Raw genomic sequence first — 26,201 nt, forward strand, 5'->3', positions numbered from 1 at the left:
TAGAACCAAACAGCAGGACTTACTACTTGCTCACATGCTGATGAAGCTTAATTAAAATATCTAACTATTGCCAATGAAGATGAGAAATTTCAATAGCTCAGACAAAATTACTCTTCAAAAGAGAACAGGTTTTGTGATTTAAAATCTCAAAGTGGCCTGGAAGAATAAAATTAAAATGGGCTCTGTGGAAGTGCCTGGTTGGGGCAGTTTATTTGTGTTAAACTGTCTTTAGGGATATGCTGTCTCATGACATCCCAATATTAGGGGCTTTCTTATATATGCAGCTGTACCCCTCCCCCTGAAAATTGTCCTGACTGTTCACACTCACTCTCTGGTCACCCCAGTCTCGCTGCCTGTTAACTCGCAGCGGGAGGACGCAGAGCCAGCACGGGGTGAGCGCTTTACAGAGCCAGGAAAATACAAACAACTCATTTCCCTACTCCAGCCTCTCACACGGAAACAAGGGCGCGCCCAGGCAGCCTGATCACTGACAAGCCAGGCAGGTTACAACCGACCCCGAGAAAACGTCAGCTGCTGCCGGTGTTACACCGACCGGCCACCCCCTTCCCCACCCCCACAGGGTGTGATCTGCGGTCAGCCTCACCCAAGGGCGGGCAAATCCTGTTTCTATAGTAACTGGGCGAGGAGGGGGTGTGACCCGGAAGTGGTCTCTCAGGCCCCCACCCCACCCTCGCTGAGGGAGGTCAGTGCAGGGTGACGTGTCTGAGCCGGAAAACCGGAAGTCGCAGCTGCTGAGGGAGCTGAGCCGCGATGCCGTTGAGAGACCCGCTACAGGCCGCCAGGCGCCCCCTCCCCGCCCGGTCGCCGCGGCGTGTCCCCGCGGCCATGGGTCTCCCGCGGCGGCTGCTGCTGCCGGTGGCGCTGCTGGCGGCCTGCGCTCCCCGCGGCGGAGCCTTCTACCTGCCGGGCCTGGCGCCCGTCAACTTCTGCGAGGAGGGCAAGGCGACGGAGGAGTGCAAGGTGAGCGGGGGGGAGCCCGGGCCTGGGTCGCGCCTCCGCCTCAGGGTAGGTCCGGCCTCGTCTGCGCCCCACGGTGGGGCTGAACGTGGTTCGCCGGCTGTGGGGCTGGGCAGCGGGGGTCGCTCCCGTGGCCTTGCCCCCTGCCAAGCGGGGCGAGGGCCCTGCGGGAAACCTGCCCGCCCCCCATCCGTGTTTGAGGTGGGGCTACGGTTGCCACCTCTCCAGGATTGTCCTGGAGTCTCCAGGATTAAAGTTTAATTTTTAATTAAATATTGTCATGTGATGAAACCTCCAGGAATATGGCCAACCACAACTGGTAACCCAGCTGAGGTGGCCCCTTGCCAGGCACTTCTCTTCCTTAAGGGGGGCCTGGATATGTGCTGGGGGACTTCAGCCAGGGCCCTTGGTGCCTCTGTGTCAGCCACATAAAAGGTGGCAGTGCAGATGGCATCTAATGTAGAGCTGGACTCCTTGGTAATTGCCCCTTCTTGGTAAGTGTTAATTATTACATTGTGGTTAAACTAAACAGTACAACCTTTGAGATCTTCCCTCATTTCACTGCAGCTCCAGTGCTAGTGGAACTGGCTGTGCACTGTGAGCTCTCTGGGTGATTGATCCTGGCTACCCTAATGCTCCTGCTGTCAAAGCTCTGCTGGGGTGTGAGATTTCCCCCCAAAAGTTCCTGTGCTCCATGTCTTCTGTAGAATTTTTTCTCTCCTTAATGTGCTGTTGCCACTTCACGATTATTTCTTAGACACTAATGTTGTGCTTGGTGCTTTGCAAGATTGTCCTGAAGTTTGCAGGAATACATCCAACCAAAACAAGCAGCCCTACCTAAGAAGCTTACAATCAGGTGCAATGGGAGACAGCATTTTTACTGGCATGGATTAGTGGTTGGGCTTTGCAGTATTTGTGAAATAATAAGCATACCTATGCAGTGATGCAATGCAAAAAATGTACGTGTCACCATTGAATGAGCTGCAGAATTTAATTTTTTAAATGAAACCATTTTATAGCTACTAGGAGTTCAGGGAAGGATGATTATGATGGGGGAATATGTGAACAGCTTATTTTTCCTTTTTATCTGTATAAAGGTCAATTTTGTATTTCATATGTATAAAATGTGTGTGTATATGTATTTAAAGATTTTTAACTGTCAAATATTAACACCACAGTGGGGCTCTGATGGAAATGGTGGTACCATAATAAGAGTGAACAGACGGACTACTACTTTAGTGTATTATTCAGGAATATATTTTCAGTTCTGCCTGGTAGTTACTAATTTATAAGGGAATTATGGAACTCTTTTTTTTTTTAACCGTTTTGTTTTTCTTGATTTGTTTTCTCCAGCTGTCCTACCGACTTGCAACAAAAATTAATGGCATGCTGTATTATTATTCATTGAATTCTTTTATGCATTCCTTTCTAAACTAAATCTTAACAGAAGTTAGTAAGTTAAAGTGATTTTATATATATATAACTTTTTTTTTACTGGAACTTTCTAAAATACATATACCTGCTTTGTCTCTTCAGCTCTAACTTCATACTAACATCTGTTATCAGTGATCCTCTTTTTGTAAAATTTTTGTTTAACCTATGTAAAACTGTAGGGGGAGATTTATTTTTATTACAAGTTTATGCTGATATAATGAGTTGAAATTACACTGGTCTGTGTTTTGAGATTAGAATAAGCAGACTGAGGAACCAATATAGGTCTAACATAGGTTTAAGGTCCTGTATCTTACAAAGTCACAGGGTTGGAAACTACTGTTTCTTACTTGCTGGGGTCTTGGCTTTCTTATGGCATAAAGCACTAGTCCATGGCCCTGCAAGGCTGTTATGTACAACTGCAATTCTGATGAGCATCTTTTACGTCAAAAATGTACATTTATTTGAGCTGCTGAGAGTCAGTGGGTCAGGGAACAAACACATCCTAGCTGAAGTAATCTTGACATACCAAAATAGAATGTAAAATTAAATTCAAATGGACTGAATAGTTATCACAGAGGTGTAGTAATTTTATATTGTTGATATGCTGTAAAATACAGACCATTAATAACCAGTTCATAAGGTCTAACAGGTACTTCAGTATGTATCTGTAGTTGTCAAAATATGGTAGGTCTTCTAAATATGTTGTAAAGCAGGACTGTGCCATGAAGAGTTTACCATCTAAGACCCCAAGCCTCTAAATAACTCTCTAGGCGGACCCCTTTGTCATAATGTGGAACCCAGGGTCCATGCAATTCAGGGGTCTGACCGCATAGAGTGATTTAGAAGATTGTGGTCAAAATCACTATTAAATGTTACCAGTCCAAAGATAACCTACTTACCTATCAAAAAGATGAAATATTGCATAGTTGATCTAAATAACCAATATGCACCCTAAGGGCTTGGGGAAAGAATTCATGGACCCCGAAGATTTCTTTGCTTCCCTTCAGAAAAATGACTTTCTGACAGGGAAGCAAAGGAAAGCTGCAAGAGCAGTCATGTACCACTCCCTAGCAGTGCTGGTACATCATTTCTGGCATCAGGAGTAGCCAGCGGAGAGGTAAATCACCGTGGGGCTGGAGACACACCAGCCAGTGGCTCCTACCCTGAGCTGGGATCAGCTGCTAGTCCTGTCTGGGCTGGAAGCAGGAGAGGATGGGGCTTCCTCTTCCCCTGCAAGGAGTGGCTGAGGCTGTGTCAGACCCACCCTCAGAAACCTTACCCAGCCGCAGGAAGCTCAGCATCCTCTCCTGCTTCCTGCCTCCATTGCGTCTCACTTGTGGGGGGAGGGTTCACTGTATGGGGAGCTGCTCCCCCAGCACCCAACCCCAAGGCATCTGGACCTCCCATACCCAGACACCTCTGCCAAGCCTCACCCAGTACATCCAGAATCCCCCTAGCCCTCCTTACCTGAACCCCCACCCCTGCACCCAGACCACCCCCCATTGAGCTCCCTGCACTCAAATCACCACCCACTGCCCCATCCTGAGCCCGTACACCCAGACCTCCATGCTGCTGACCCCCAAGTAGTTGCATCCAGCCTTCCAGCCCACCAAGTCCCACACCCAGACCCCTCCACTGAGCCCCAACCACCTTCACCTGGAAGCCCCTGCAGATCCCATTGCCCCTGCACCTGGAACCCCACAATGAGCCTCTGTGCATCCAGATCCCTCCACACCAAGACCCCCAACTGAGCCGCCTGCACCCAGATAGTCCCACACAGAATCCTTTCATCCCACATCTGGATCCCCACACACTGAGCCCCTCCACACTTGGATCCTGCTTGGTTGAATCTGCCTGCCCCACATCTGGTGCGCCTGGCACAGAGGGGAAGGGACCCAGGGTGTTTCTGGGGCAGGCCCAGGCCTTGTGCTGTGTCAAGGTCAGGTGCAGCCTCACAGCTGAGTCCGTGTCTGGGGGGTGGCGGGGCTGCAGGGTGATCTCCCACCTTCATGGGAGCCAGTGGCCTGTGCTTACCACTGCCATGCTAGAGCCTCTGCATTTATTTATTGACAAATAAAACTTGAAAAATTCTGCAAACAATATTTTAAAATTCTGCATTTTTGGCACAGAATGCCCTCAGAAGTAATTCTCCAGATGTGCTCCATTTGCAACACTATACTTGAAATTGCTAATAATTTTACTGTAGATCTCTGTTAATACCCTACAGTAAAATTAGAACATCATCTTTCATTTAGTTTTATACACATTTCCCATTTATTTATTCCCTTCATTCCATATTATATAAAAAAACCTACACTGAAAGCATGTTAAGATTGCAAAGTCAGCGACTAGCAAGTGCCAGAATTAAGGCTGTCTCCAACTTCAATTCTGCACCCTGTATGTTTACTTTGATGCAGTCTTTAGTTACAGAATTGTTACTATTTTTTTCCTCACAGGACCCCTGCTTCATTTTGTGAATGGATAGCTATTCAATATTTCTTTATTCTCCTCATTCAATGTCTGGTTCTAGGCCTAGTTAAATGCAAACCCTGTACTGAATACGAAATTATGAATTTCCTCTAAGATGTTTATCTGGTGCTGTCACCACAGTGTGCTTCACAAACATTAATACATTTATCTTCCCTGTGAGATTCGATTGGAGTATTCCCATTTTACAGGTGGGAACTGAGGGTCAGCGAAATTAAGGTCAACATTGTCAAAAGTTTCAGAGTAGAGCCGTGTTAGTCTGTATACACAAAAAGAACAGGAATACTTGTGGCACCTTAGAGACTGACAAATTTATTTGAGCATAAGCTTTCGTGGACTACAGCCCACTTCATTGGATGCATGTAGTGGAAAATACAGTAGGAAGATGTGTGTGTATATATACACAGAGAACATGAAACAATGGGTGTTACCATACCCACTATGAGGAGAGTGATCAGTTAAGGTGTCAAAAGTGTCTACTAATTTTGGGTGCCCAGCTTGAGACATCTAGGGCATGGTTTTTCAGAGTATTTAGCATTTTTATAGCACTGCATGTATTCAAGGCATAGCTCCAGTCGACTTCAGTTGGAGTTATGAGTGCTCAGCACTTGTGCATGTCTAATGCTTGGTATCTCAAGGTGGGTACGCAGAAAATGAAGACCACGGAATTAGTGGCATCTGTGAACATTTTGGTTTGTGAGTTGCCCAACATCACATAGGACCTCTGCTTATTGGAATAGAATCCAGTTTTCCAAAGTGGCATTCAGCTTCCTTAACCAGGAGGCCATCCTTTCACTTACTGTATTCCCCTGCCTCATTCACTACACATCTTCCAACTTCTGCAAACAGCCTAATTGACTATCCAACTATTCATTCCCAGAGTGTCATCTAATCTGAACGCTGAATGAGGCAGGGATACAGGCTGGATAGGTATGTGATTATGTAATAAGACTTCCCATACAAGGAAGTGGAATTAAGGGTGCACAGACAACCTTAATTTTGGCACTTCCTAACTTTTTTGAGTTCTTGACTTTGCAACTGCAATGTTCTTTTAACATAGTCTGTCTACATTGCCCCTCAGTTCAGACTACAGGGTGTGAATAGCAGTGTGCTGAAGTGCTGCGCTGTAACTCTCCTGTGTGGATGCTGCGAGTGCAAACATAAAGGTCCCTTGTTCACACTAATGTAGTTGTGTTTGAAGAGGCGAAGTTCACATGGGGGATTTACATCTCAGCACTTTGGTATGTGCCCTTGTAATCTGAATTGTAGAACAGTGTAGACATACCTATAGTTTCTTGTTTGTGAATTTCCTAATTTAAAAAAAAAAATGAAGAAAAGAAATTCTGTGTTGTGAATACGCCATTTGGGTCATCAGTAGGTTTCAGGTGTTCAGATCCACAGCATAGATCTCTAACTGGTAGCATTAGTAGGCTGCTATCATCTATGTGGATGAGCACTAGAGAGGAGATGTGACACGCTTTGCCTGTGAACTTCACAGCTATTTGCTGACGGCAAAGAAATAATGAGACTCAAGTCTCCTGGGTTCAATTCTAGATTCTGTGGGGGGGAATGTGCTCTAGTGGCCACCCACCTTTCTGCTTCTACTCCTGTCTCTCCTCTTAACTATTTACCTCCCAGCTTCTGCCCATGCTCTCCCTTTATCTTTCTTTCCAGGCTTAAATTCTTGCCCCTTTGCATTCCAGTGTGGCTGCTTTCTCCTCATCTTCAATGCCTGGGTGCCAGCTGGGAGAGGATTCAGAGCATAGGGTAGAGCAGGGGTGGGCAAATTATGGCCTGTGGGCCGGATCCGGCCCGCCAGCCATTTTAAATGCGGCCCTCAAGCTCCCGCTGGGGAGCAGGGTCTGAGGCTTGCACTCTGACGCTCGGATTGGGGGTCGTTCCATGTGGCTCCCGGAAGCAGCGGCATGTCCCTACTCTGGCTCCTACATATAGGGGCAGCCAGGGAGCTCCGCTCCGCACGCTACCCCCCCCAAGCACCGCCCCTGCATCTCCCATTAGCCAGGAACCTCGGCCAATGGGAGCTGTAGGGGCGGCGCCTGTGGATGGGGCAGCTCGCAGCAGAGGCGCCTGGCTGTGCCTCCATGTACGACCCGAAGGGGGGACATGCCGCTACTTCCGGGAGCTGCTTGAGGTAAGTGTTGCCTGGAGCCTGCAGCCCTGACCCTCCCCCCAGCCCTGATCCCCCCCTTCTGCCTTCGGTCCCAGCCTGGAGCACCCTCCTGCACCCCAAATCCCTCATCCCCAGAGCCTGCACCCCCAGCCGGAGCCCTCATCCCCCTCCCACATTCCACCCTCCCCTGCCGCAGCCCGGAGCCCCCTCTTGCACCCCGAACTCCTCATTTCAGGCCCCACCCCAGAGTCCATACCCACAACCAGAGCCCTCACCCCCCTCCCACACCTCAACTCCAATTTCATGAGCATTCATGGCCCGCCATACAATTTCTATACCCAGATGTGGCCCTTGGGCCAAAAAGTTTGCCCACCCCGGGGTAGAGTCTCTTTGGCATATGTGAAGTCTGCTCAGTGTGTAGGGGCTGTGAGGGGATGGAACATGGTCAGTACAGATGGAATCTGCAGAGAATTTAGCTGCCACATTCTAACAAACCTTTACTGAGTGTGTGTGATCTGTGATTCTCACCCCCTTCCCCCCCCCCCCCCCCCCCGCGGCTTCTAGCTTGGCCAAACTTGGGGGAGTTTTTATGGGAATGGCAAAAGGAGCAGTCCTCCTACCAAATTAATGTTCCTGCTTGCAAGCAGCTTTCCAGTGAAACTTTTGTAAGACTTTCTTTAACATGGGCAAAACAATGTACTTTTTCTGTGCCACATTCTTAGAAATGTCTGGTGTTACGTTGAAACTTTAAACAAACAAACAGGAAAAACAAAGCTCCAATCTCTGCCTCTTGCAGACACCTAGAATGGAATTTTTTAGCTCAAATGGTTAGTTTGGCAAAGTTTTATAAGTACATCTCTAGCCCGATATAACGTGACCTGATATAACACGAATTCGGATATAATGCGGTAAAGCAGCGCTCCGGGAGGGGGAGGGTTGCGCACTCTGGTGGATTAAAGCAAGTTCGATATAACGCGGTTCCACCTATAATGCGGTAAGATTTTTTGGCTCCCGTTATATCGAGGTAGAGGTGTACCTGAAAACAGGGTCTTATAATGCAAAGTATTGGGCAGCCTTAGCTATGCGCAGTGCTTCTAGGTCAGTCTATAATCATACATGTTCTTTTAAGGGTTTATTCAGCAAAACCTGTCTATGTTGCAAATTTTACTTCTTCCTGTATGTTTCATGTAATTTGTTAGTGAGATTGGTTTAACTAAGCAGTTAAATCAACATATATTTGTCATTCTAATTCAGAGGTACCATTCTTGATCATGATTTTTTGCTCTCTTGAACTTTGTGTAGTCACAGCTGTGCAGAGTGGATATGAAATGCTGTCTTTCTGTGTTATCGGAGTGTTTTACATCCACTTTGGGCAAGTGTAATTAAATACAAGGTGCAAGGCAACTTTTTTTGTAACTTTGATAGTGGTCATTAAACTCAACCCCAAGTCATACCTACTGGCATAATTTAGTGTAACTTTGCTAATTGTCTCTTAACTTTTTCAGTCTGTGATAGAGCTGTTTGTGAACAGGCTTGACTCTGTGGAATCTGTTCTTCCCTATGAATATACTGCGTAAGTGTACTAAAGTTTGTTATGTGTAACTTCATTTGCCAGCTCTTGCAAAAGGCAGTCTCTGGATGGTTTTCTGAAAACGTTGTGAATAGAGATCTAATTTCTAGCATTTCTCCAGTGCATAGAAACCATTTATTCTGTTGAACAGGTTCCATTTGCGACTATTTTGTAACCTAAACTATATTTGTGAATACTGTTAATTAGAAAAGAATTTTTACTTTCTAGTGCTAGTAGTCATTCTGTAGGTCAAAGCACTGCTGCTGTCTTGATTAGCCTGCAGCCAAATGAGTTAAAATTGTAGTGATAAATTATATGGGATGGGGATAGCCACAATTATTTTAACGAAGTATTCACTTTAAACACTTCCCTGCTATGTATCTTACTAGTACAGGATGGAAAATGTGTGCAAAGTGTGTTAATGCCATCACTTCAAAGAATGCTGCAGTGATTATTATGGAAGGGGTTAAATGTTAGTTATCTTTGCATTTTAATGGATGCAAGTATGGTGCATTGTGATTCAGCCATGGCAATTCTGGGAATTTTCCAGCTAAATCCAATGGTCAATAAAAGCATAATAACTTCAGTTTTAATTGGTTGCCATGTGCCAAAGGGTCCTCCATATATATATTTTCAAGTAGCAGTCCAGTGTTGTCCTTTCTTAAAGCCATTATAGATTTCTAAATGTGTAGATTTCATAAATTCTGAGTTAAAATCCTAATGTGTACACTGACCTTCCAGTGCATTTAAGGAAATGTATTATTAAAGTATCTGTGTTCAGTTTAAACTGAATTCTGAAATATTTGAAAGAGGCACTTTTAAAATCACAGGTGTTGATTTTACTCCTAGAGTCGCTCAGATTTTGGTAAGAAATCACTGAACTCTGACCAAAAAAAAAAAAATTTTTTTTTGCGGGTGTTTGTCTTAGTTTTGGCTGGCTTGGAAAATTAGTCTGTTTTTGTACTATGTTTGCATTTAAATCCTTGATTAAAGCTTGCATATTCTCTAATTTAGGTTTGATTTTTGCCAAGCAGCAGATGAGAAACGTCCATCTGAAAATCTTGGTCAAGTATTGTTTGGAGAGAGAATAGAACCATCACCATATAAGGTTTGTGCTCTGCTAAAGGGTTTTCTGCAAGATAAAACAGAAAATTTGAAAGTCAATAAATTAAACAGTTGTTCCTGATTTAAATATATGTAATTAATAGAAATTTGTGAACATAATCGAAAATTAAAATACATGCTTATCAGTCAGATTTTTTGGATGGTTTTCTTTCTGAATGTTGTGTGTGTGTTTTTTTTAATAGCATTATGCGAAAGAAGGTATAACATGTCTAGGGTGTAGATAAAATTGTATATGTGGGGATCTGTGTGTGACACAATTCCGTAGCTGTGGTATTCATTCTTTGTGCTCCTGAATCTGTATAATTAAATTTTTTAGCCCTTATGGTTGTAGAGAGAATCTTGAAAACTTGAATCAAGTGTAAACTGAAGAGATATTGTCTTCCTGTATTTCAGAGAGCCTGAAACAATAGCTCTGAGGGATGTGAACGGTTCTGTTAAACTCTGGCAGGATCTTGTGGATGCCACTTTTGTTGAGCTGCAGAATTTGGCAAATATCTGAGATATCCCGAGTTCAGGCTTTTTTATTTTTTTTTATTTTTTAAGAATTTGTCATTTTGTTGAAAAGTCTCCTTTTCCTGCTGGGACCTGCCTGCATCTGACTCTTGCTCTCCAGCGTTCCTCAAAGGAGGCATTGTTTGAATTACAGTTAATACTCTTACATTGTTTCATGGAGCTAGGCATTTGGGGGTCAGGAACCCAGAGTAGGAGTCCTGCTTGCAGCTGTAGAGTGGATAAACTATCAGTGTAGGTTCTGATCTACTTGGTCAACGTTGCCACTGCTCACATCCATGGAACATTAAATAAAAAGTCTAAAATCATTGATGAAAACAGTCAACGAATCTTACATCAATGTATATTTTTCAGTATTGAGGGTGTGTGTCTGTCTCTGCGAGGAAGGTAGGAATAGAATATATTATTGCAAGGGAGTCCAGGGATTCTTACTGTAGAGTACACAAAACCCTGATTGCTATATTTTTAAAATAGTATGTGATGATAAAGAGACATACAAAATACCAGGGTGTTAGGGTTGTCTGCTTGTGGGTTAACCACATAATTATAATACATTAAGTTTTTATGGGATATATTTTGTTTAGTATAATTTCTGTATAGAACAATACAGATTCTGTTGAAAGACTATTGAACTCAAATCCTGTCTCATTTTCTTAGTTTACCTTTAAAAAGGAAGAGAAATGTAAATCTGTTTGCACAAAAGTGTATGACACAAAAAAACCAGAGGACAAGCAAAAACTGGACTTTTTGAAAAAAAGCATGTTATTGAACTATCAACATCATTGGTAAGTTAATTTTTTTTTAAGATTTAAGATTAAATTGGTTAATTTAGTATGTTTGTATTAATGACTATTGTAAAATGATGGTACAAATTCAGCACTTCATGTTAACTGGTGGAAATCGGAATTCTTTTGGTCTGTTCTCGTGCAGGGGTGGGGTGGGGAATTAATGTCATGTTACTTGTACATGCTACTTCCTCTGCTTTTATTGAAACATGCCACTCATAAATAGAACAGCAGTAAAGCTTATGGTTATCACTGTACTTTCTATCTGAAGTCTTCATGCTAAAACAGCGTGATTGTTAGATATGATTATAGGAGAGTCGTATCTTACGCAGGGTTCTAAAGTCAGGGCGTAAGGCGAAAATTGCGTATAGTCAAAATTACCCTTGAAAATCCCCTAAATTGCCCATAAAGTACATATACTGTACATGTTTTCAACTCTGTACAGTAATATGTATAATGTATACAGTAATGTACAGCATATAGTAAAGAGTATATATGCAAAATATAATTTGACAATATTTTTAATTACATGAGAGAGATGGAAGACTGAAAAAAATAAAAAAGGAAAACAGTAAACCTAACCACTCACCATTCATCCTGGATATTCTTGCTAGTCGACAACGACGATAATGGTGATACGATGACTATGACAATGGTGATGTGACGATGATGATTAGTACACCATCTGTATGATGAACGATGAGATGATGAAGATGGGTGCTGTACACACTCCGGTGATTAGTCTTCCTCTTCCCCTGACAACACTATTGGGAGGTTGTCAGGGCTTGATGTTGATCGAGGAGACGGAGGTGAGAGAGAGCTTGGGTGACAGAGAGCGAGTCGTAGACGAAGTGGTTGGCTCTGGTTCAGTTCGAGAAGTTGATTGCGTAGGCTCATCTTCTGCTGGTTGTTTTTTCTTGAAAAACATGGTGATCGGCAACTGTCGCTGTTGTCTCTTGAGCTGCTCAAACATTTCTTGATATGGTCTCAAATCGTCCATAAAATCACATGTAGTATTGAGGCTTCGTTCCATAGAGGGATCGTATTCAGAAATTAAATCATTCAAGTGTTTCGCTGCTTGGAACACTTCAGCAAATTTATGAAGATTCCAACTTGCTGGCTCTTCCTGTTCGTCATCGTCAACTTCGTCTTCTGTAGACGATTTTATCATTTCCTCTAACTCTTCATTAGTCAATGTTTCTCTATGGCCCTCAATTAATTCTTCAATTTCTTCCTCAAAGATGTCAACGAAGCCATCACCACCCACTTGCCTGGCCACCTGAACAATGCATTTCACTTCTTTGTCAATGGTCGGGAAACCTTTAAAATCATTCACACATTCTTTCCATAGATTTCGCCAACATGCATTGACTGTTTCAGGCTTGATTGCATCCATTGCCTGTTTAATATAAGTGATGCAATCAGCAATGTTGAAGGACTTCCAACACTCCATCACATTAAGATTGGGATCAGCATCCATAGCGCTACGTATCCGTGAGAACGTAAGCCTCGTGTACGTGGCCTTGAAACAGTGAATCACGCCTTGGTCGAGAGGATAGAGGTGGTATGGAGGGGGGGGGAGAAAGACTACTTCAACGTCGTTATGCGCAAACCAGTGTGCTTTAGGGTGGCCAGGAGCATTGTCTACGATCAGCAACACTTTAAAGTCAAGTCCTTTCTCTTCAAGGTACCGCTTGACCTCCGGAATGAAACACTTATTTTCATGAATGAAACAATCCAGAAATAATGCTGCCGTCACCCAAGCCTTTTTATTTGATTGCCAGAACACAGGCAGGAGATTTTTGTTCTTGCCTTTTGGGACATGGGTATTTGCAGCCCTGTAGAGCAAACCCGGCTTTATTAAATGCCCAGCCGGATTGCTACAAAACAACACAGTCATACGGTCTTTAGCTGCTTTGAAGCCAGGGGCTTGTCTTTCTGATTTTGAAGTGTAAGTGCGGTTGGGCATTTTTTTTTCCCCAGAATAGCCCAGTCTCATCAACATTAAAAACTTGTTACAGAAGAGAGCCCTTTTCTTCTATGATTTTCTTTAATTGTTCGGAGTAGGCTTTTGCTGCCTCTTCATTGGCAGATGCAGCTTCACCAGTAGTCTGCACGTTTTTGAGATTGAAGCGGTTCCTAAAACTGTTAAGCCAACCTTGGCTGGCTTTGAATTCCTTCTCATCAGAAGGCCGTCCCTCTTCGGCAGGAGGTTTGAACAGCGCGTAGAGGCTAAGAGCCTTGTCTCGCAGCGTGTTCCCATCAGTAGGCACACATTTATGGTTCATGTCTTCCAGCCGTAAGTTTAATGCTTTTTCAGTCTTCACAAAAGTCTTATCACGCACCTGGCTCATCACCTTAGCAGTTATTGGAGCACTTGATGCCACGGCTTGATGAATTTCTCTCTCTTGAATCTTGATGGCACGGATGCTAGATTCGTTGTGGTCATATTTACGCGCCACATTGGAGACCGACATACCGTCTCTCAATAAGTCCAACACAGCCAGTTTTTCCTCCACCGTTGGAACAGATCACTGTTCCTTCAGTTGAGCACCAGATGAAGTAGTTGGCTTGCATTTAGGGGCTATGTTGTACGAAAAATACGTATCTTTAAACATTAGAATCACACTCAGCGCAGCGAGATGCTGACACTGAGAGGCAAGCGGGAACTGAGACAGACTGAGGGAACAGCAGATTCATGTCTCCCATCTCACGCTCACTCCGGGGCATACGCTCATTGAGTGGAATGGTGGGTGGAATTGCCCGCACTACTGTATTTAAATTGTTATTTTTCTTTTTTTTTTTTTTTGCCGAGCCCGTATAGTTGAATTTGTGTAAGTTAAATGTGCATATGATGCGACTCCACTGTATTGCTTTAAACCTGTAGCACTGTATGCTACTCTATGTAGAGGTCATGTTTACTTTTTCTTGAGGGAAAACCTTGATTAAAAGGCCTCCACGCTCTTCCTATGGCTCCCCTTTTGTCCTGGTTGGGAATACTTGAACTGGAATCCATGTGTTCTGGAAGGAGTGGATTCTGTTGAGGGGATGAACAGGCGGAAAATGTAATTTGTAAACTTTAATGCAGAGGTTCTCAAACTGTGGTCCGTGGAGCTATATTCAAGTGGTCCGCGGATAGTTCCCTCTAAAGGCGTGGCTCCACTAATTAGGTGCCTGGAGAAGATGCACATGTAAGGTGAGGTGTTAGCCTTGGGGGGAATAGGAGGCAGGTGGGAGGAGGCAGTGGAGTGAGAAGAAGGGGTTGGGGGAATTTGGGATATGCAGGGCTGCGGCTGCCAGAGAAAGAGGCGACTTTCCCCAGCTCCAGGGTTGTGGCTGCCAGGGAGAGAGAGCCCTCCTTCCCAGCCTCAGCTCTGGCTGCTGTGGTGGGGGAGAGACGCTCCTCTTTCCCAGCCCCAGCTCGGGGGATGCTGCGGGGATAGAGAGAGGGCACAACCATAACATTAGAAAGGTAAGATTACTGATATTAAAATATGAGTTTTGTGCTTTTGTTAATAAATATTTTTTGTTCTACATTTTTTATATAGCACTTTTATCCAAAGCGCTTTACAATAGTTAGCTAACGGTACAAACAACATTTGGAAAGATCATTAAGCGGTCTGCCGAGACCCTTAGCAATTTTCAAGTGGTCCGCAAAAAAAAAGTTTGAGAACCACTGCTTTTAATGACAGGAAACATGTACAGCCAGTAAAAAGTAAGTGACAAACGGCCAGTGAAAATTACAGATTTATCTTTATATTTTGGAGGGGGAAGAGGGGGATCTCTGACTTGGGACAATCACATAGTCTACGTAGCCAGTTGTTTCACCCTTCCATTCCCTCTGTTTATCTATTTTTCTCATTGTGTGTATTTCCACAGGATCTTAAATGATAGGACCATGATCCAAATGAAGGCCTCTTGGTGCAACTGTAATAATAATGAAACCCTATGCATTGCAGCTATCAAAACCCCTTTTTTCTTTACAGTGAATAGGAAAGAGTACACTATAAAAGTAGTGCCTGAATCTAATGGTTAAGACTATGATTTAGTTACAGAGGTTGCGGAAGTCACGGAATCCATGACTTCCAGCGACCTCCATGATTTCAACGGTGGGGAGGTGCAGGGTTTCCCGCAGGGATGGGAGCTGTGGGGGCCGTCAGAGGTGGCAGGGGAACCCCTGAGCTGTGGGGGCTGTCAAAGGTGGTGGGGGAACCCCTGCGCAGATGCCCCACCTCAGGTGGTGTGGGGATCCGGAGATCCCCATTTTGTCCTGAATATTTTTAGTAAAAACCACAGACAGGTCATGGTGTCTGTGAATTTCTCTTTTTTGCCTGACCTGTCTGTGATTTTTACAAATCAGATCAGACACAAAATCTTAGCCTTGCTAATGATTACATATTGCTTACCTGGGTTCAACAGTGCCTCCCAGACTCGGAGATCCTTGTCTTGAGGAGCTTATAACTTACATGGACATATTAACAAAAGGGCAGATAGTGTCAAGAGTAAATGTTACAGCTGTGATAGGAAGCGTGTTTCTTTATTATTGTATCTCTTTTTTTTTTTTTAAGGCTGAATCCAACTCTTAATGAAGTGAACTAGAGACTGTCTTCTGTGTTCATGGGAACTGGGTAGGGCCCTTGTAGGGATGGAACAGGACTTACAGAAGTTAGCTTTTAGGCAATATTTGAAAAAAAGAATAAGTCCGAACATGGTGGACCAAGTCAAGGATGGGGTGCCACATGCTAGTGCAAATGAACTAGGAAGCATACATAAACTGTGAAAGACAAATTAAAAATGTAAAATTTCAGTCTTCATAAAATTCAAGTAAGAGTACCAAGTAAAATTTGAGAGGGGGATTTAATGCTTCTTGCTCCACAACATTGGTGGGCATCCCACCCTTGTTCTATCAGTTTCTGGCCAGTAGGAGATAAGTTGTTGTTTTTTTGTTGTTGGTTCCCTCCCCTACCCCCACACACCCCCTGTCCTGGCTTCCTACCTACTGCTTGGAGGTTATTCTCCAAGCTACTAATGGTCTTGCAGGGGGGATGCTGGCTAGTAAGAGTCCTCTCTTGCTTCTGCTCTGTGTCAACATCAACATGGAGCTGGGGGCTAGATCAGAGAGAGCAGGCTGGGAAGAAGAACCTGCTTGGTCTCCTCTTAGGAATGGAGGACTGTGTAGCAGTGAAGAGGAACCTGCTAAGTGATACAGCGAGAGAATTAAATTGATTTATTAAGGTGTGGTTTTGGGGAGGGCATGGTGATGCAGGAATTTTTCTCTAGGACTTTTAGGTTTAGTCCTTGGGTGAGTAGGTGTTGGTGACCCTTTCTTTTTCCCCCCTCATACCCTGATTACCTGCCTTCTCAGGTTGAGGCAACCTGTTTCTGGTGCCTTGGGAGCACCAAATTGAAACAAGTCCATGGGTGAATTAAACCTTGAGTACTTTTTTCTACCCAAACAGTTTGTCACTAATACTACTACACCTTAATGTCAGTGTAATGCAAAGAAAATATATGGAAGATACTAAAGCAAATATCTATCCTATTGCCTTTCCTGGAGAACTGGTCCATGAAATCTTTCTTCCATAACTTTTGTTCTACTGGGTATCTTGGGACACTGTTTGTTAGCATTGCTGACCCACTAACAATAAGACACTTAATGGTAAAGGTGATTCAATAACTCAGTGCATTTTGTACCAATATGTAGCATTAAGACACAACAGGAAGTTTTATTTGTCCAATGATGCAAATAAAGTGACTGCAGCCTTGTGTCTTCAACCACTTAAGACATATTAATGGACCAGTAAAACATATCCTGGAGTGTTTTAATGCTGTTCTAATTACGTCTATTGAATTTTTTAAAATTCTTTTAAATGATTTTCTTTTTGGACTTATCCTTCTACTATGGGAAAAAAACTTCATAGTGGAAAGAGGGGTAGTGGTAGACAACTTTTTCTCTTTTTTTTTTTTTCTTAAACGTATATTTTAGTTGTTGATATTTTTCGTTTCCATTTATGTTAGCACTCCTGCCATATCCTGCTGTCTTGTCATCTTCTCCTGCAGCTCCTCACAGGGGGCTGGGCTGCTTTCAAGATTTATCTATTAAGCCTAAATTGGAAACTTACTGTGCTCTTGATTTTTAGCCTTTTTAACAATAAAACAATCTTGTGAAGAGCTGCTGGAGAAGCAGCAGCTGAGCTGTGGAGAGAGGTGTGAAAGCAGCTGCTTTTCACCTAACTATAGTAGCTCTGAACTTTTTACCCCATGTAAACTCACTAGTTAAAATAGTTCATACCATCGGGGAAGCACAGCTGAGCATGGTGGTCAGGAATGCACTTCAGTAAGGAAAAACACTGCCTACTCCGAGCTGCCATACTTTTTCCATTTAACTCTAACAGGACTTCCTCATTTGTGGCAATTTTTTTTTACTAGAAAAGCTGATGCTGAAGTGAGAGTTCACCTGAAACACTCAATTCAGCTTTCTTTAGAAAGTAAAAGTTGAAATGTGCAAGGAAGCCCTATTGTAGACAGTGAGGAGGGGGAAAAGATCCATTGGGAACAGAGTTAAGGTTGTGCATCGTGTACTGTGGTTTGTGTTTACGGTGGAGAAGAGTGTATGTGTTGTAAGGTGACTTAATTTCTCGCTCTTCTTTTGTGTGTGTGTGTGGGGGGGGTTATCAGGTGTGTAACTGCTTCACTTCAAAGTTCTTTCGTGTACTACCTTCCTGGTGTGTGTTAATGAGTAAGCACGATTGAAGAGGTCAGGCAAGGTAGAAGTGAAGCTGCTGCTACTTTTGCCCTTAGAAGCCTTCTTTGTATTTTTCTGTCAGATTTCATTGGAGGAGGTTTTTATCAGATGGAGATGACTTATGTGCATGCAGGAGGCATCAAGCTTAACTGATGTTTTATACACCAATAGTTATGATGAATACTAGCTAAAACTAACACAATTATTTTTTCCCAGAAACTTGCATATTGCACCTGATCTACTCAGGATGCACCAGTCTAACAAATCTTGTGAAGAAAGGCAATTAATGTCCTTGGCAATACAGCCTAATTTCATGAAGGTCCAATTTCATACGACATATTAATTTTACAAAAAGAAATAAACTAAATTACACAGAACATTCAAAGGGCATAAAACTAATGCTGTGTGAAATTTCACACAGCAGTAGGCTGTCTACTTCTAGAGAAACTGAAAATTCCCCCTTTTTAGGATCTGCTTTACCTGTACAGCTGCCACCAGGCATCTCCATTATCTGGAAATTGGGTTAACAGTCATTGGTACAATCCCAGCAATTAAAATCTTAAAGGAATTTTATTGCTACTTTCACACTCGTAGAATTGCCAGGAGGAACACACAATAGTCATGTTAAACTTTTTTGCAAGGAATACAAATCCTTCAGAATTTTAGGAATTTAAAGTAATGTTGAAGATGCAATCTGTTTTTTTGCTCAAAATGCAAAGAATTACTGCAGGTTAAATTGATCTAGGACTTCTATTTTTATATTACTATTTGCTCTGTCTCTAATTCTATTAGTGTTTTATTTATAGGATTGTGGACAACATGCCTGTAACTTGGTGCTATGATGTTGACAACAACCAGAAGTTTTGCAATCCTGGATTTCCTATTGGCTGTTTTACTACAGAAAAAGGTCATCCAAAGGATGCCTGTGTCATTAATGTAAGTTTAAAGTATTTTTTACTAATGTGTCAATTTCTGTATTGAATGATTATCCATATGCATGTTCACCATTAATGGGGAATGTGCATCCCACATGCTCGAGTTCTGAATCTTTTGGCTAGTGGGGTCCATATGGTGTGTCTGCGCCCTCAGAGTCCTTGTGCTCTGTACAGAGGATGTAAAAGGACAGAGCAGCTCAACTGCTGCACATATTTTCTCACTGCCTCTTGGTTTAGAGAGAGTGGCTTGCTGTCTGTGCTTTGACTGCTAGCAATCTCTTGTTCTTACTACTTCTTTTAACTAGTTGGCATTTCTTTTAAATTTTCAAACTTCTGATTTGCCCAAATTAGACTTCAGGCTCCAGGGTGGCCTTTACTTTTGTCCTTCAGATTTAAATATTGCCCCTTGTGTGAGGAAGCAGTGCTCGTGAATGGTCACTTCAAATGACAAGACTGCCTGGGGAAGTCTCACATTTTAGAAAAATGTGACCTCTGCAGGTCTCTCACTTCCAGAACCCAAAAAGACAGTGACTGCAGATATTCCTCATGAACCAATCCATGAAATCAGCATCTGACCCAGCTTCTCTGTATCCCCCTGAACATGGCCCCAAAAGGTGCGAGCACTGGTTCAGTGACTCATAGAGCCTCCTCTTCAATCCTGGCACTCAGATGGACCAAACCCATCAAGAGACCATCATCTGAGAAGATACGGGGAGTGAGGAGTTGCAGTGGTAGATCCTCTACCACTAAAAATCTCACCTCCAGCACCACTTTTCCTCTGAGATTTCAGAGCCTTGTGTAGTTCGTGCCACAGCTTACTACCTCACTACTGTGCCTCCTCAGTCAGGAACTCGACCACTTCAACTTCCTGCTCCATAGCATTGATGCCATGGAAAGCTATCCTGGCACCGCAGCCTCTGGTACCTCAGGCTGTGGCACTGTCCTCAAGCCTGGGGCTTGAATTGTCACCATTGCTTACTGAGGTTTTGGCACTGTTTTTGCTATCCATGTCACAACACCAGCTGGCACCGATGGACTTAATGGTTTTCTGGGAGCTAGAATCACCTTTGATAGTCATCTCCATTTCCCTAGCTGTAGTGGAACTTTCCTTTAGCATGGCACCATATACTTCCGTAACCTTGCTGGCTACACCAATATCTAATACACCACCTAATGCAAAGTCTAATGCTCCTTTAATTCAGCCTCATCAGAAGCATCAAATAGTAGCGGGGACTCGGCGCACCATCATACATACTCCCCAGAACATTTGCACCACCTGCTTCAACCTCATAAGGAGACTAAGCCTCATTCTGAAACAGTTATTGGGATGTTTGCCAGACAGGACACAGACTTTCCTGACTTTATGGCCACCAGGACCATATTTATCCATGCAGATATGGCCATAATGTGGACCATGCTCTACTCAAAGTAGAGTCAATTACCAGGATAAATCTCACCATCTTAGAGTGCCTCTCCTGATGGCCTCAGCTACCCAGGCTGTCCCCAAACTTCCACAATAGTACAAGGATAAACCAGAAGATGTTTCACTTCTGTCGAGACTTTCTAGGGCCTGTGGCACTCTCATCATCCTCTCCTGAGGAGGTAGTCATCCTACTGTCCCCTAGTGGGTCAACTTTAGAGGTTTCCAAGAGCTCCTCAGAAGAGTTGTAGAGGCCCTGCAGGTTCGAGTGGAAGAGGTCCAGAAATAGACCCACAAATTGGTGGATATCTTACAATTCACCTCCCCAACTACCAGGCCTTAATGGCCACTTACGACTTTCAGATTGACAAAAACTCATCTTTCACCAACAGTCTCCCACCTCTTATTTTCAAGGACTAATTAATGGCATAAACTGGCTTCCAGCCTGCACCAGATGTGGCAGACTGTCTGTATTTTGAGGCGATCACAAGGCTACAGAGGTCAGGCTTCCTTCAAAGTACATTCAGTGGTGGAGGGCGTGCCCTTTGAGGGGTGGTAGTTACAATTCAAAAATAGATGAGGCCTTTGCACACTGAAGGATTCCAGAGCAACTGTCCAGTACCTTGGGATCTACATGATCGCCCCTAAAAGGAAATGTATCAGTAGTCCTATGACCCACCTAGGTCAGGTCCATCACTTGTTTTTCTGTGAAAACCCTACTGAGCTTTGGAAAAAAGAGGCAACGCTTCCACAGATGGAGACAGTCCACCTCTATTGCCCACTCTTCTCAATTTTCATCAGTACAGTAACACTCTTTTAATGGGACTCTGAGGCGGTTCACACTGACTCCTGTGACTCCATACCCAACAATCATTTGGAAACTGTTTAGCTGTTTTCAGGCACTCACGAGTCTCTATCACCGTGGGCCAGTTGGTCATAAACATAATAACTTCAGGATATTCCATCCAGTTTCACACAGTGCCTACACCCAACTACCTTTTCCCATACTCTTCCGGGACCCTTCTCATAAGAATCAACTATGTCAAGCGATCCTCATTTCTTTTTTTTCGAGCAATAAAGAGAGTCCCTCCTCTGTATCATGGTAACAGGTTTTAAAGCAAGTACAGTAGTACTCCATTTATCTGACTTTCCTTCAACCAGTTCTTCATGTTTACCGAACAGCTGGGACTCAAGGGCCAGAAGTAGGCGAACTTTCCTGTGGCTGCTATATAGCACTGCAGCATCGCATTTTTCCATTCTCCAGTTTATCAGGAGGTTTGATTATTTGATCTGGCCCTGGTCCTAATTAGACTGGAAAATGGGGTTTTACTGTACTTTGGTATCCCTAAAAAGAAATGAGGTTGGTGATCCATCTTGAAACTGAGGAAACTGAACATTCATATGGCATTGAAGTTCAGGATGGTCACCCTCACCTTAATTCCCTTTTTGAATTCAAGGGACTGGATTACATCTCTCGACCTCAAGATGCATACTTCCACATATATTGATGGTTCCACCCTGCAGGAAGTACCTTCGGTTCATGGTAGGCCACGACCATTACCCTGAAGAGTAGAACCAAGTACTGGTATCCACTGCACTGAGAATATTCACTAACGTGCATATAGTAGTGGTAGAACACTTAAGGAAATCTTGGTGTGTACCCTTACATGAAAAATTAAATGGAGGAAATATTGTCCGCTCTCAAAATCTGTTCATCACATGCTTGATCTGTTCCCTAAGCCTGAAAGTCACTAGACAGAAATCCAACTTGACTTCTGTCCATAGACTCAAATTGATTGGAATGATTCTGGACTCCACCAAGTCTATGGCTTATCTTCCCTAGGATAGTTTTAAGAATTTTATAGCCCTTATTATGCAGTTGGAGTCAAGTCCCAGCATCACGGTAAGGACTTTTCTTGCTCTGCAAGGACATGAGGCTTCATGCACCTTTATCATGCCTCATGCCAGACTACACCTTCAGTGCGTGCAAGGCTGGTGTACACTCTGATTTAAGCATCATGTGGACGTGCCCCTCTGGATGCCTCCATTAGTACCGTTACCTCTGAAATGGTGGAAGGACTCTGCAGACACCTAAAGTGATGTGCAAAAGGAACTCCTCTGCTGTCTAAAACTATAGTGACAAGTGCCTTGCTCTTGCGGTGGGAAGCTCACATGGAGGATCTTCAGGGGCAAAGCCTTTAGACAACACGAGAAGCATGGACGCATATCAGTCTCCCAGAATGCAGAGCTGTGTGCAAAGCTTACGAGTCCTTTCTCCCGTGCCTCAAGGAACAGATGATCCAAATCAGCAATACAATTGGCATGTTCTACATCCACAAACTGGGTTGGGTAGAAGTCTTCTCCACTACACCAGAGGAAGCATAAGCCTACATCCCTCTCAGATAACATTTTAATCTTGTAGTCAAAAAGGCATGATGCACGCCTACACTCTGGTTCCATTGATGCCCAGGGTGCTCTAACAAGATCAGGAAGGACTTGGACAAGATGATTTTGATTGAAATTCAGAGGCAAATCTTAACTCCCCCCCCCCCCCCCCTTTCCAGAGGGGAAAATGCTAGTAATCTTTCTCTTCACCATTCTTCCTTCTGAATCTGTGTTGGAGACTGCAAGTGGTTCTCTATATCTGAAGGAACCATGTTTGTAATTTCACTTAAAGGGACACTGTCAACTTAAATTGCACTTGTTTATGTGTTATTTAGAGCAATATAAAGATAACTCTTAAGACTTTTCTATAATTCTATTACAGTAGAACTCTCCATTTGTTTACATTTTATTTTATAGTGCATTCTGCTGTTTTCTCAGTATAGTTAGCCGCTTTTTTGTATATGGGGATCTTTCAAAAAAAAATAATGGGAGAGACATTAGATTAGGAAAATGTGACTGCAAAAATTAGTACCTGGTATGACTTCTAACCCTCTAATTTTCAAGTTGATGTGTGTTGCTTCAGCAGGAATCTTCACTGGGGTTGCATTCTCTCTGTCTATCTTTATCTATCTTTTTTTGTTTTTGTTTTTGTTTTGTTTTATTGCTGTCTGCAGAGCGTCCCTTGGCATTAGTGGACTTGCATATCAGAGTATGTTCCTGTCATCAGATGACAGTTAACTACATCCTGTGTCTTGGAAAAGTGTTTTGGGGCTTCTAGTGTTAATCCCACCACATTTGTGCTTGCACAGACTGACATTTTGGGGTGCAGTTTTTCATGCCATTGAGAGGTGGTCACTGCCTGCCTTTTAACACTGGGTGCTTTAAATGCTCTGCTGCTGTTGCTCACAGCCCAGACACCAACAGCCAGCAGAAGCATGTGGTTTCCCAAGTGTGTCTGTGCTATGCAGCCTTTGTTCTGCACTCGGACCCCAGCAGCCTACCTACAACACAGCAACCCCACACTGGTCTACTCCACACTTGGTTACTGTTTACAGGGTGACCCAACTCTCTGACCTGAATTTCCCCAAAACCATCTGCCCTGAAGTGTCCAGCCCTCTCCTGGAATGCTCAGAAGTAATAAGGTTCATTGCTCCTTTTAAGGAGACAAAAGCAGTTTATTACTTTAACTGAAGTTAACAATCACTTCATTCAAACATAGCACTGGTTGGTTTAGATTAAAAGTAAAACAAATTACTTCATGAGGTTTTAAGTGAGTTCAAGTACAAGGGATAAAGACAAAAGTGGTTACAAGCACATAAAAGTAAACTATGCTTTCTCGTGTCTAATACCTAGCTCAATAAGCTACAGCCTTGGTTCGAGGTAGATTTCATACCAGTCTTTCTTCTTTCCTGCCTTGACTGACTTTCTCATTCAGGACCTTCCACAGAAGTACAAGGTGCTGGTTTCCCTTGTCTTCCTAGGTGGAAGATGCCAAAATGGCTTTCTGTCTCTGCTTATCTCTCTCAAAGTTAATTGACTCTGTTTCAAGATCAGGATGATCAGGATGTTTTCTTCCTGTAAATTTCCTATCTCCCTGATGATTTCTGCATAAATGGGGCTTCCATTGTTTTGATTCCATCATGCTTGCTTTACACAGGAGACAGGTAGATTTCCGCCTTTTTCTCCCAGCCAGGAGGGAAGGCAACTATCGGGTTGTTTGGTCACAGACTTTAAAGCATATTATTAGTGAGTATCCATAATTCCTCTTATAGCGTTAATACATACATTCCACAATAATATTAATCATGAATGTGTGGCACCAATTTACATATAATATCTTGCATGATCTGTTTTAGATAAAGATTATGACAACGAGTTGGAGTACATTGGGATGTTCAGGCCAGCTAAAACTCACAGCTACGTATCAGGGTGTCCCTTGCTATTGGGTACTTGTAGGGGGTCTCATGCTTTCATGGAACTGTAAAAACCCTCTGCTGCCTCCCATCCATCCAGTTTAGTGATATCATACTTAACTAAATATTCAGAGACTCTCAGTGGCTGATAAATGACATCTCTCTACAGCTGGGTAGCAGCAAGTCCAAAGGGAATTTTAAGGACAATCGGTTTCAGCTTTTGCTTCAGTATAATTAACTTATTAAATTTTCATTTAACTTCATCTATTAAAGAAATTCTTATAAATAAGGCTTTTTATGTCATAGCCAACCCACTTCTTGAATGAAATAAAAACATTATTCTTTAAAGATAATATATTGCCTGGATTTTAAAATTCTGCAGTGTAGACATTGCCTAAACCCCTGGTAACTGGTCTCTGAATGAGCCTGGCCTGACACTGTCTCTTAAAGGGCCAAAAATCTTTGACAGCTAGGGGAGTCCCAGTCTCTTGCCTAGGGAGTGGAGATCCAAGAGTAGAAATCCAGTCATGGAAATGTTCAGAGAAGCAGAACTACAGGAGGATATAAGTATCCCTTTCTGACTTGCATTCTTTTCCAGTAGCACACAAATAGCTATGATATCAGCACAGTGGTATTACTGCGTCAGTCAAACAGGAGGAGAAATGGTGTGGCTGGATAAGAGAATTAAAACACAAATGTTTTCAAAATATGAGTACTACAGGGGAAATAGAGCTGTTTGTTTACATTTTTATGTATTGACACACCACTTCTTGCCAATATTTGCAATTGACAAATATGGACAGCAGTAAAACCTGATATTAACGAAATAAGTTTTTGACCCTGTTGAAACACAACTAGCCATTTGAGACAGCTGTGTACAGTCATATGACCTCTGAGAGCAAACAGCTCTTTGAAAGTGACATTTTGAAACCAACTGAAAATGGTCCAGTCAAGTTTTCTCTTTAACAGTTGAACCAGGCATAACATTCAGTTTTATCATAATCTCTGGGAGGGATGCACAATTGATGTTGAGTTGAGGTGGTGTTTGTGAAGCATTTGTTTAAAAATAGTTTGGTTTTGAGTTCTAAATTGCTGTCACAGGAGTTTATCTACCTAGTTTATTTGCTTCTATATATAACCTCTTAGTAAAATTGGTCCACTTGGAAGTCCCCAATAGTCCAATATTTTTCTTCAGTTAAGATTCATTTGAGAATGGTGATCTGGATACTTCGAATAAAGCTCACATACTCTTGAAGTGCCTCCATTAAAAAGGTAACGCAGGAAAAAGTGCTTGCTTGTGCATTTCCAGAACCTTCAATACACCTTCTAAGAGAATTTGGGGGCTTTTAACTTGGGCAGTATATCCCTTTAAAAAACAGTGAATACAAGTCTGTCTGTCAAATGCAGTTTTGAGCTTCTGTTCTTAAATTGTAGAATAGTCCTATATCTTTGGTTTCTTTAATCTTGTATTTCGGTTCACAGGCAGAGTTTCGTGAAGAAGATACCTTTTACATATTCAACCATGTAGATATTAAAATATTCTACCATGTTGTAGAAAAGGAGGCGGTAGGAGCAAGACTAGTAGCTGCTAAACTTGAACCAAAAAGGTGAGTGCATTTAAAATGGATTTTTAAAATTACTTGTTAAACAAATGCTTTAGGGCCTATAACAAGAACTAAGTCAGTGCTCTAGTCCAGTTTGTGTTTAAAACTGGGAAATCCATAGCAACCTGAGTATCCCACAGGAAACTTATTCCACATCATGGACCTGTTATAGGTGCAGG

General features: G+C 42.9%; 1 protein-coding gene across 1 annotated transcript in view; it reads left to right on the top strand.

Moving 5' to 3' along the window:
- Positions 1-714: 714 nt before the first annotated feature.
- TM9SF2 (transmembrane 9 superfamily member 2) overlaps positions 715-26,201 on the top strand; it is a 62,362-nt gene continuing 36,875 nt past the window's right edge. The window contains exons 1-6 of the mRNA XM_054012721.1: positions 715-981; positions 8,536-8,603; positions 9,615-9,708; positions 10,893-11,020; positions 18,572-18,701; positions 25,901-26,025. Of these exons, the coding sequence (XP_053868696.1) occupies positions 772-981; positions 8,536-8,603; positions 9,615-9,708; positions 10,893-11,020; positions 18,572-18,701; positions 25,901-26,025 (755 nt within the window). The 5' untranslated portion in view covers positions 715-771. The remainder of the gene's footprint in view (positions 982-8,535; positions 8,604-9,614; positions 9,709-10,892; positions 11,021-18,571; positions 18,702-25,900; positions 26,026-26,201) is intronic.

This window comes from Malaclemys terrapin, chromosome 1, assembly GCF_027887155.1.
Source record: "Malaclemys terrapin pileata isolate rMalTer1 chromosome 1, rMalTer1.hap1, whole genome shotgun sequence".
Classification (NCBI taxonomy): Eukaryota; Metazoa; Chordata; order Testudines; family Emydidae; genus Malaclemys; species Malaclemys terrapin.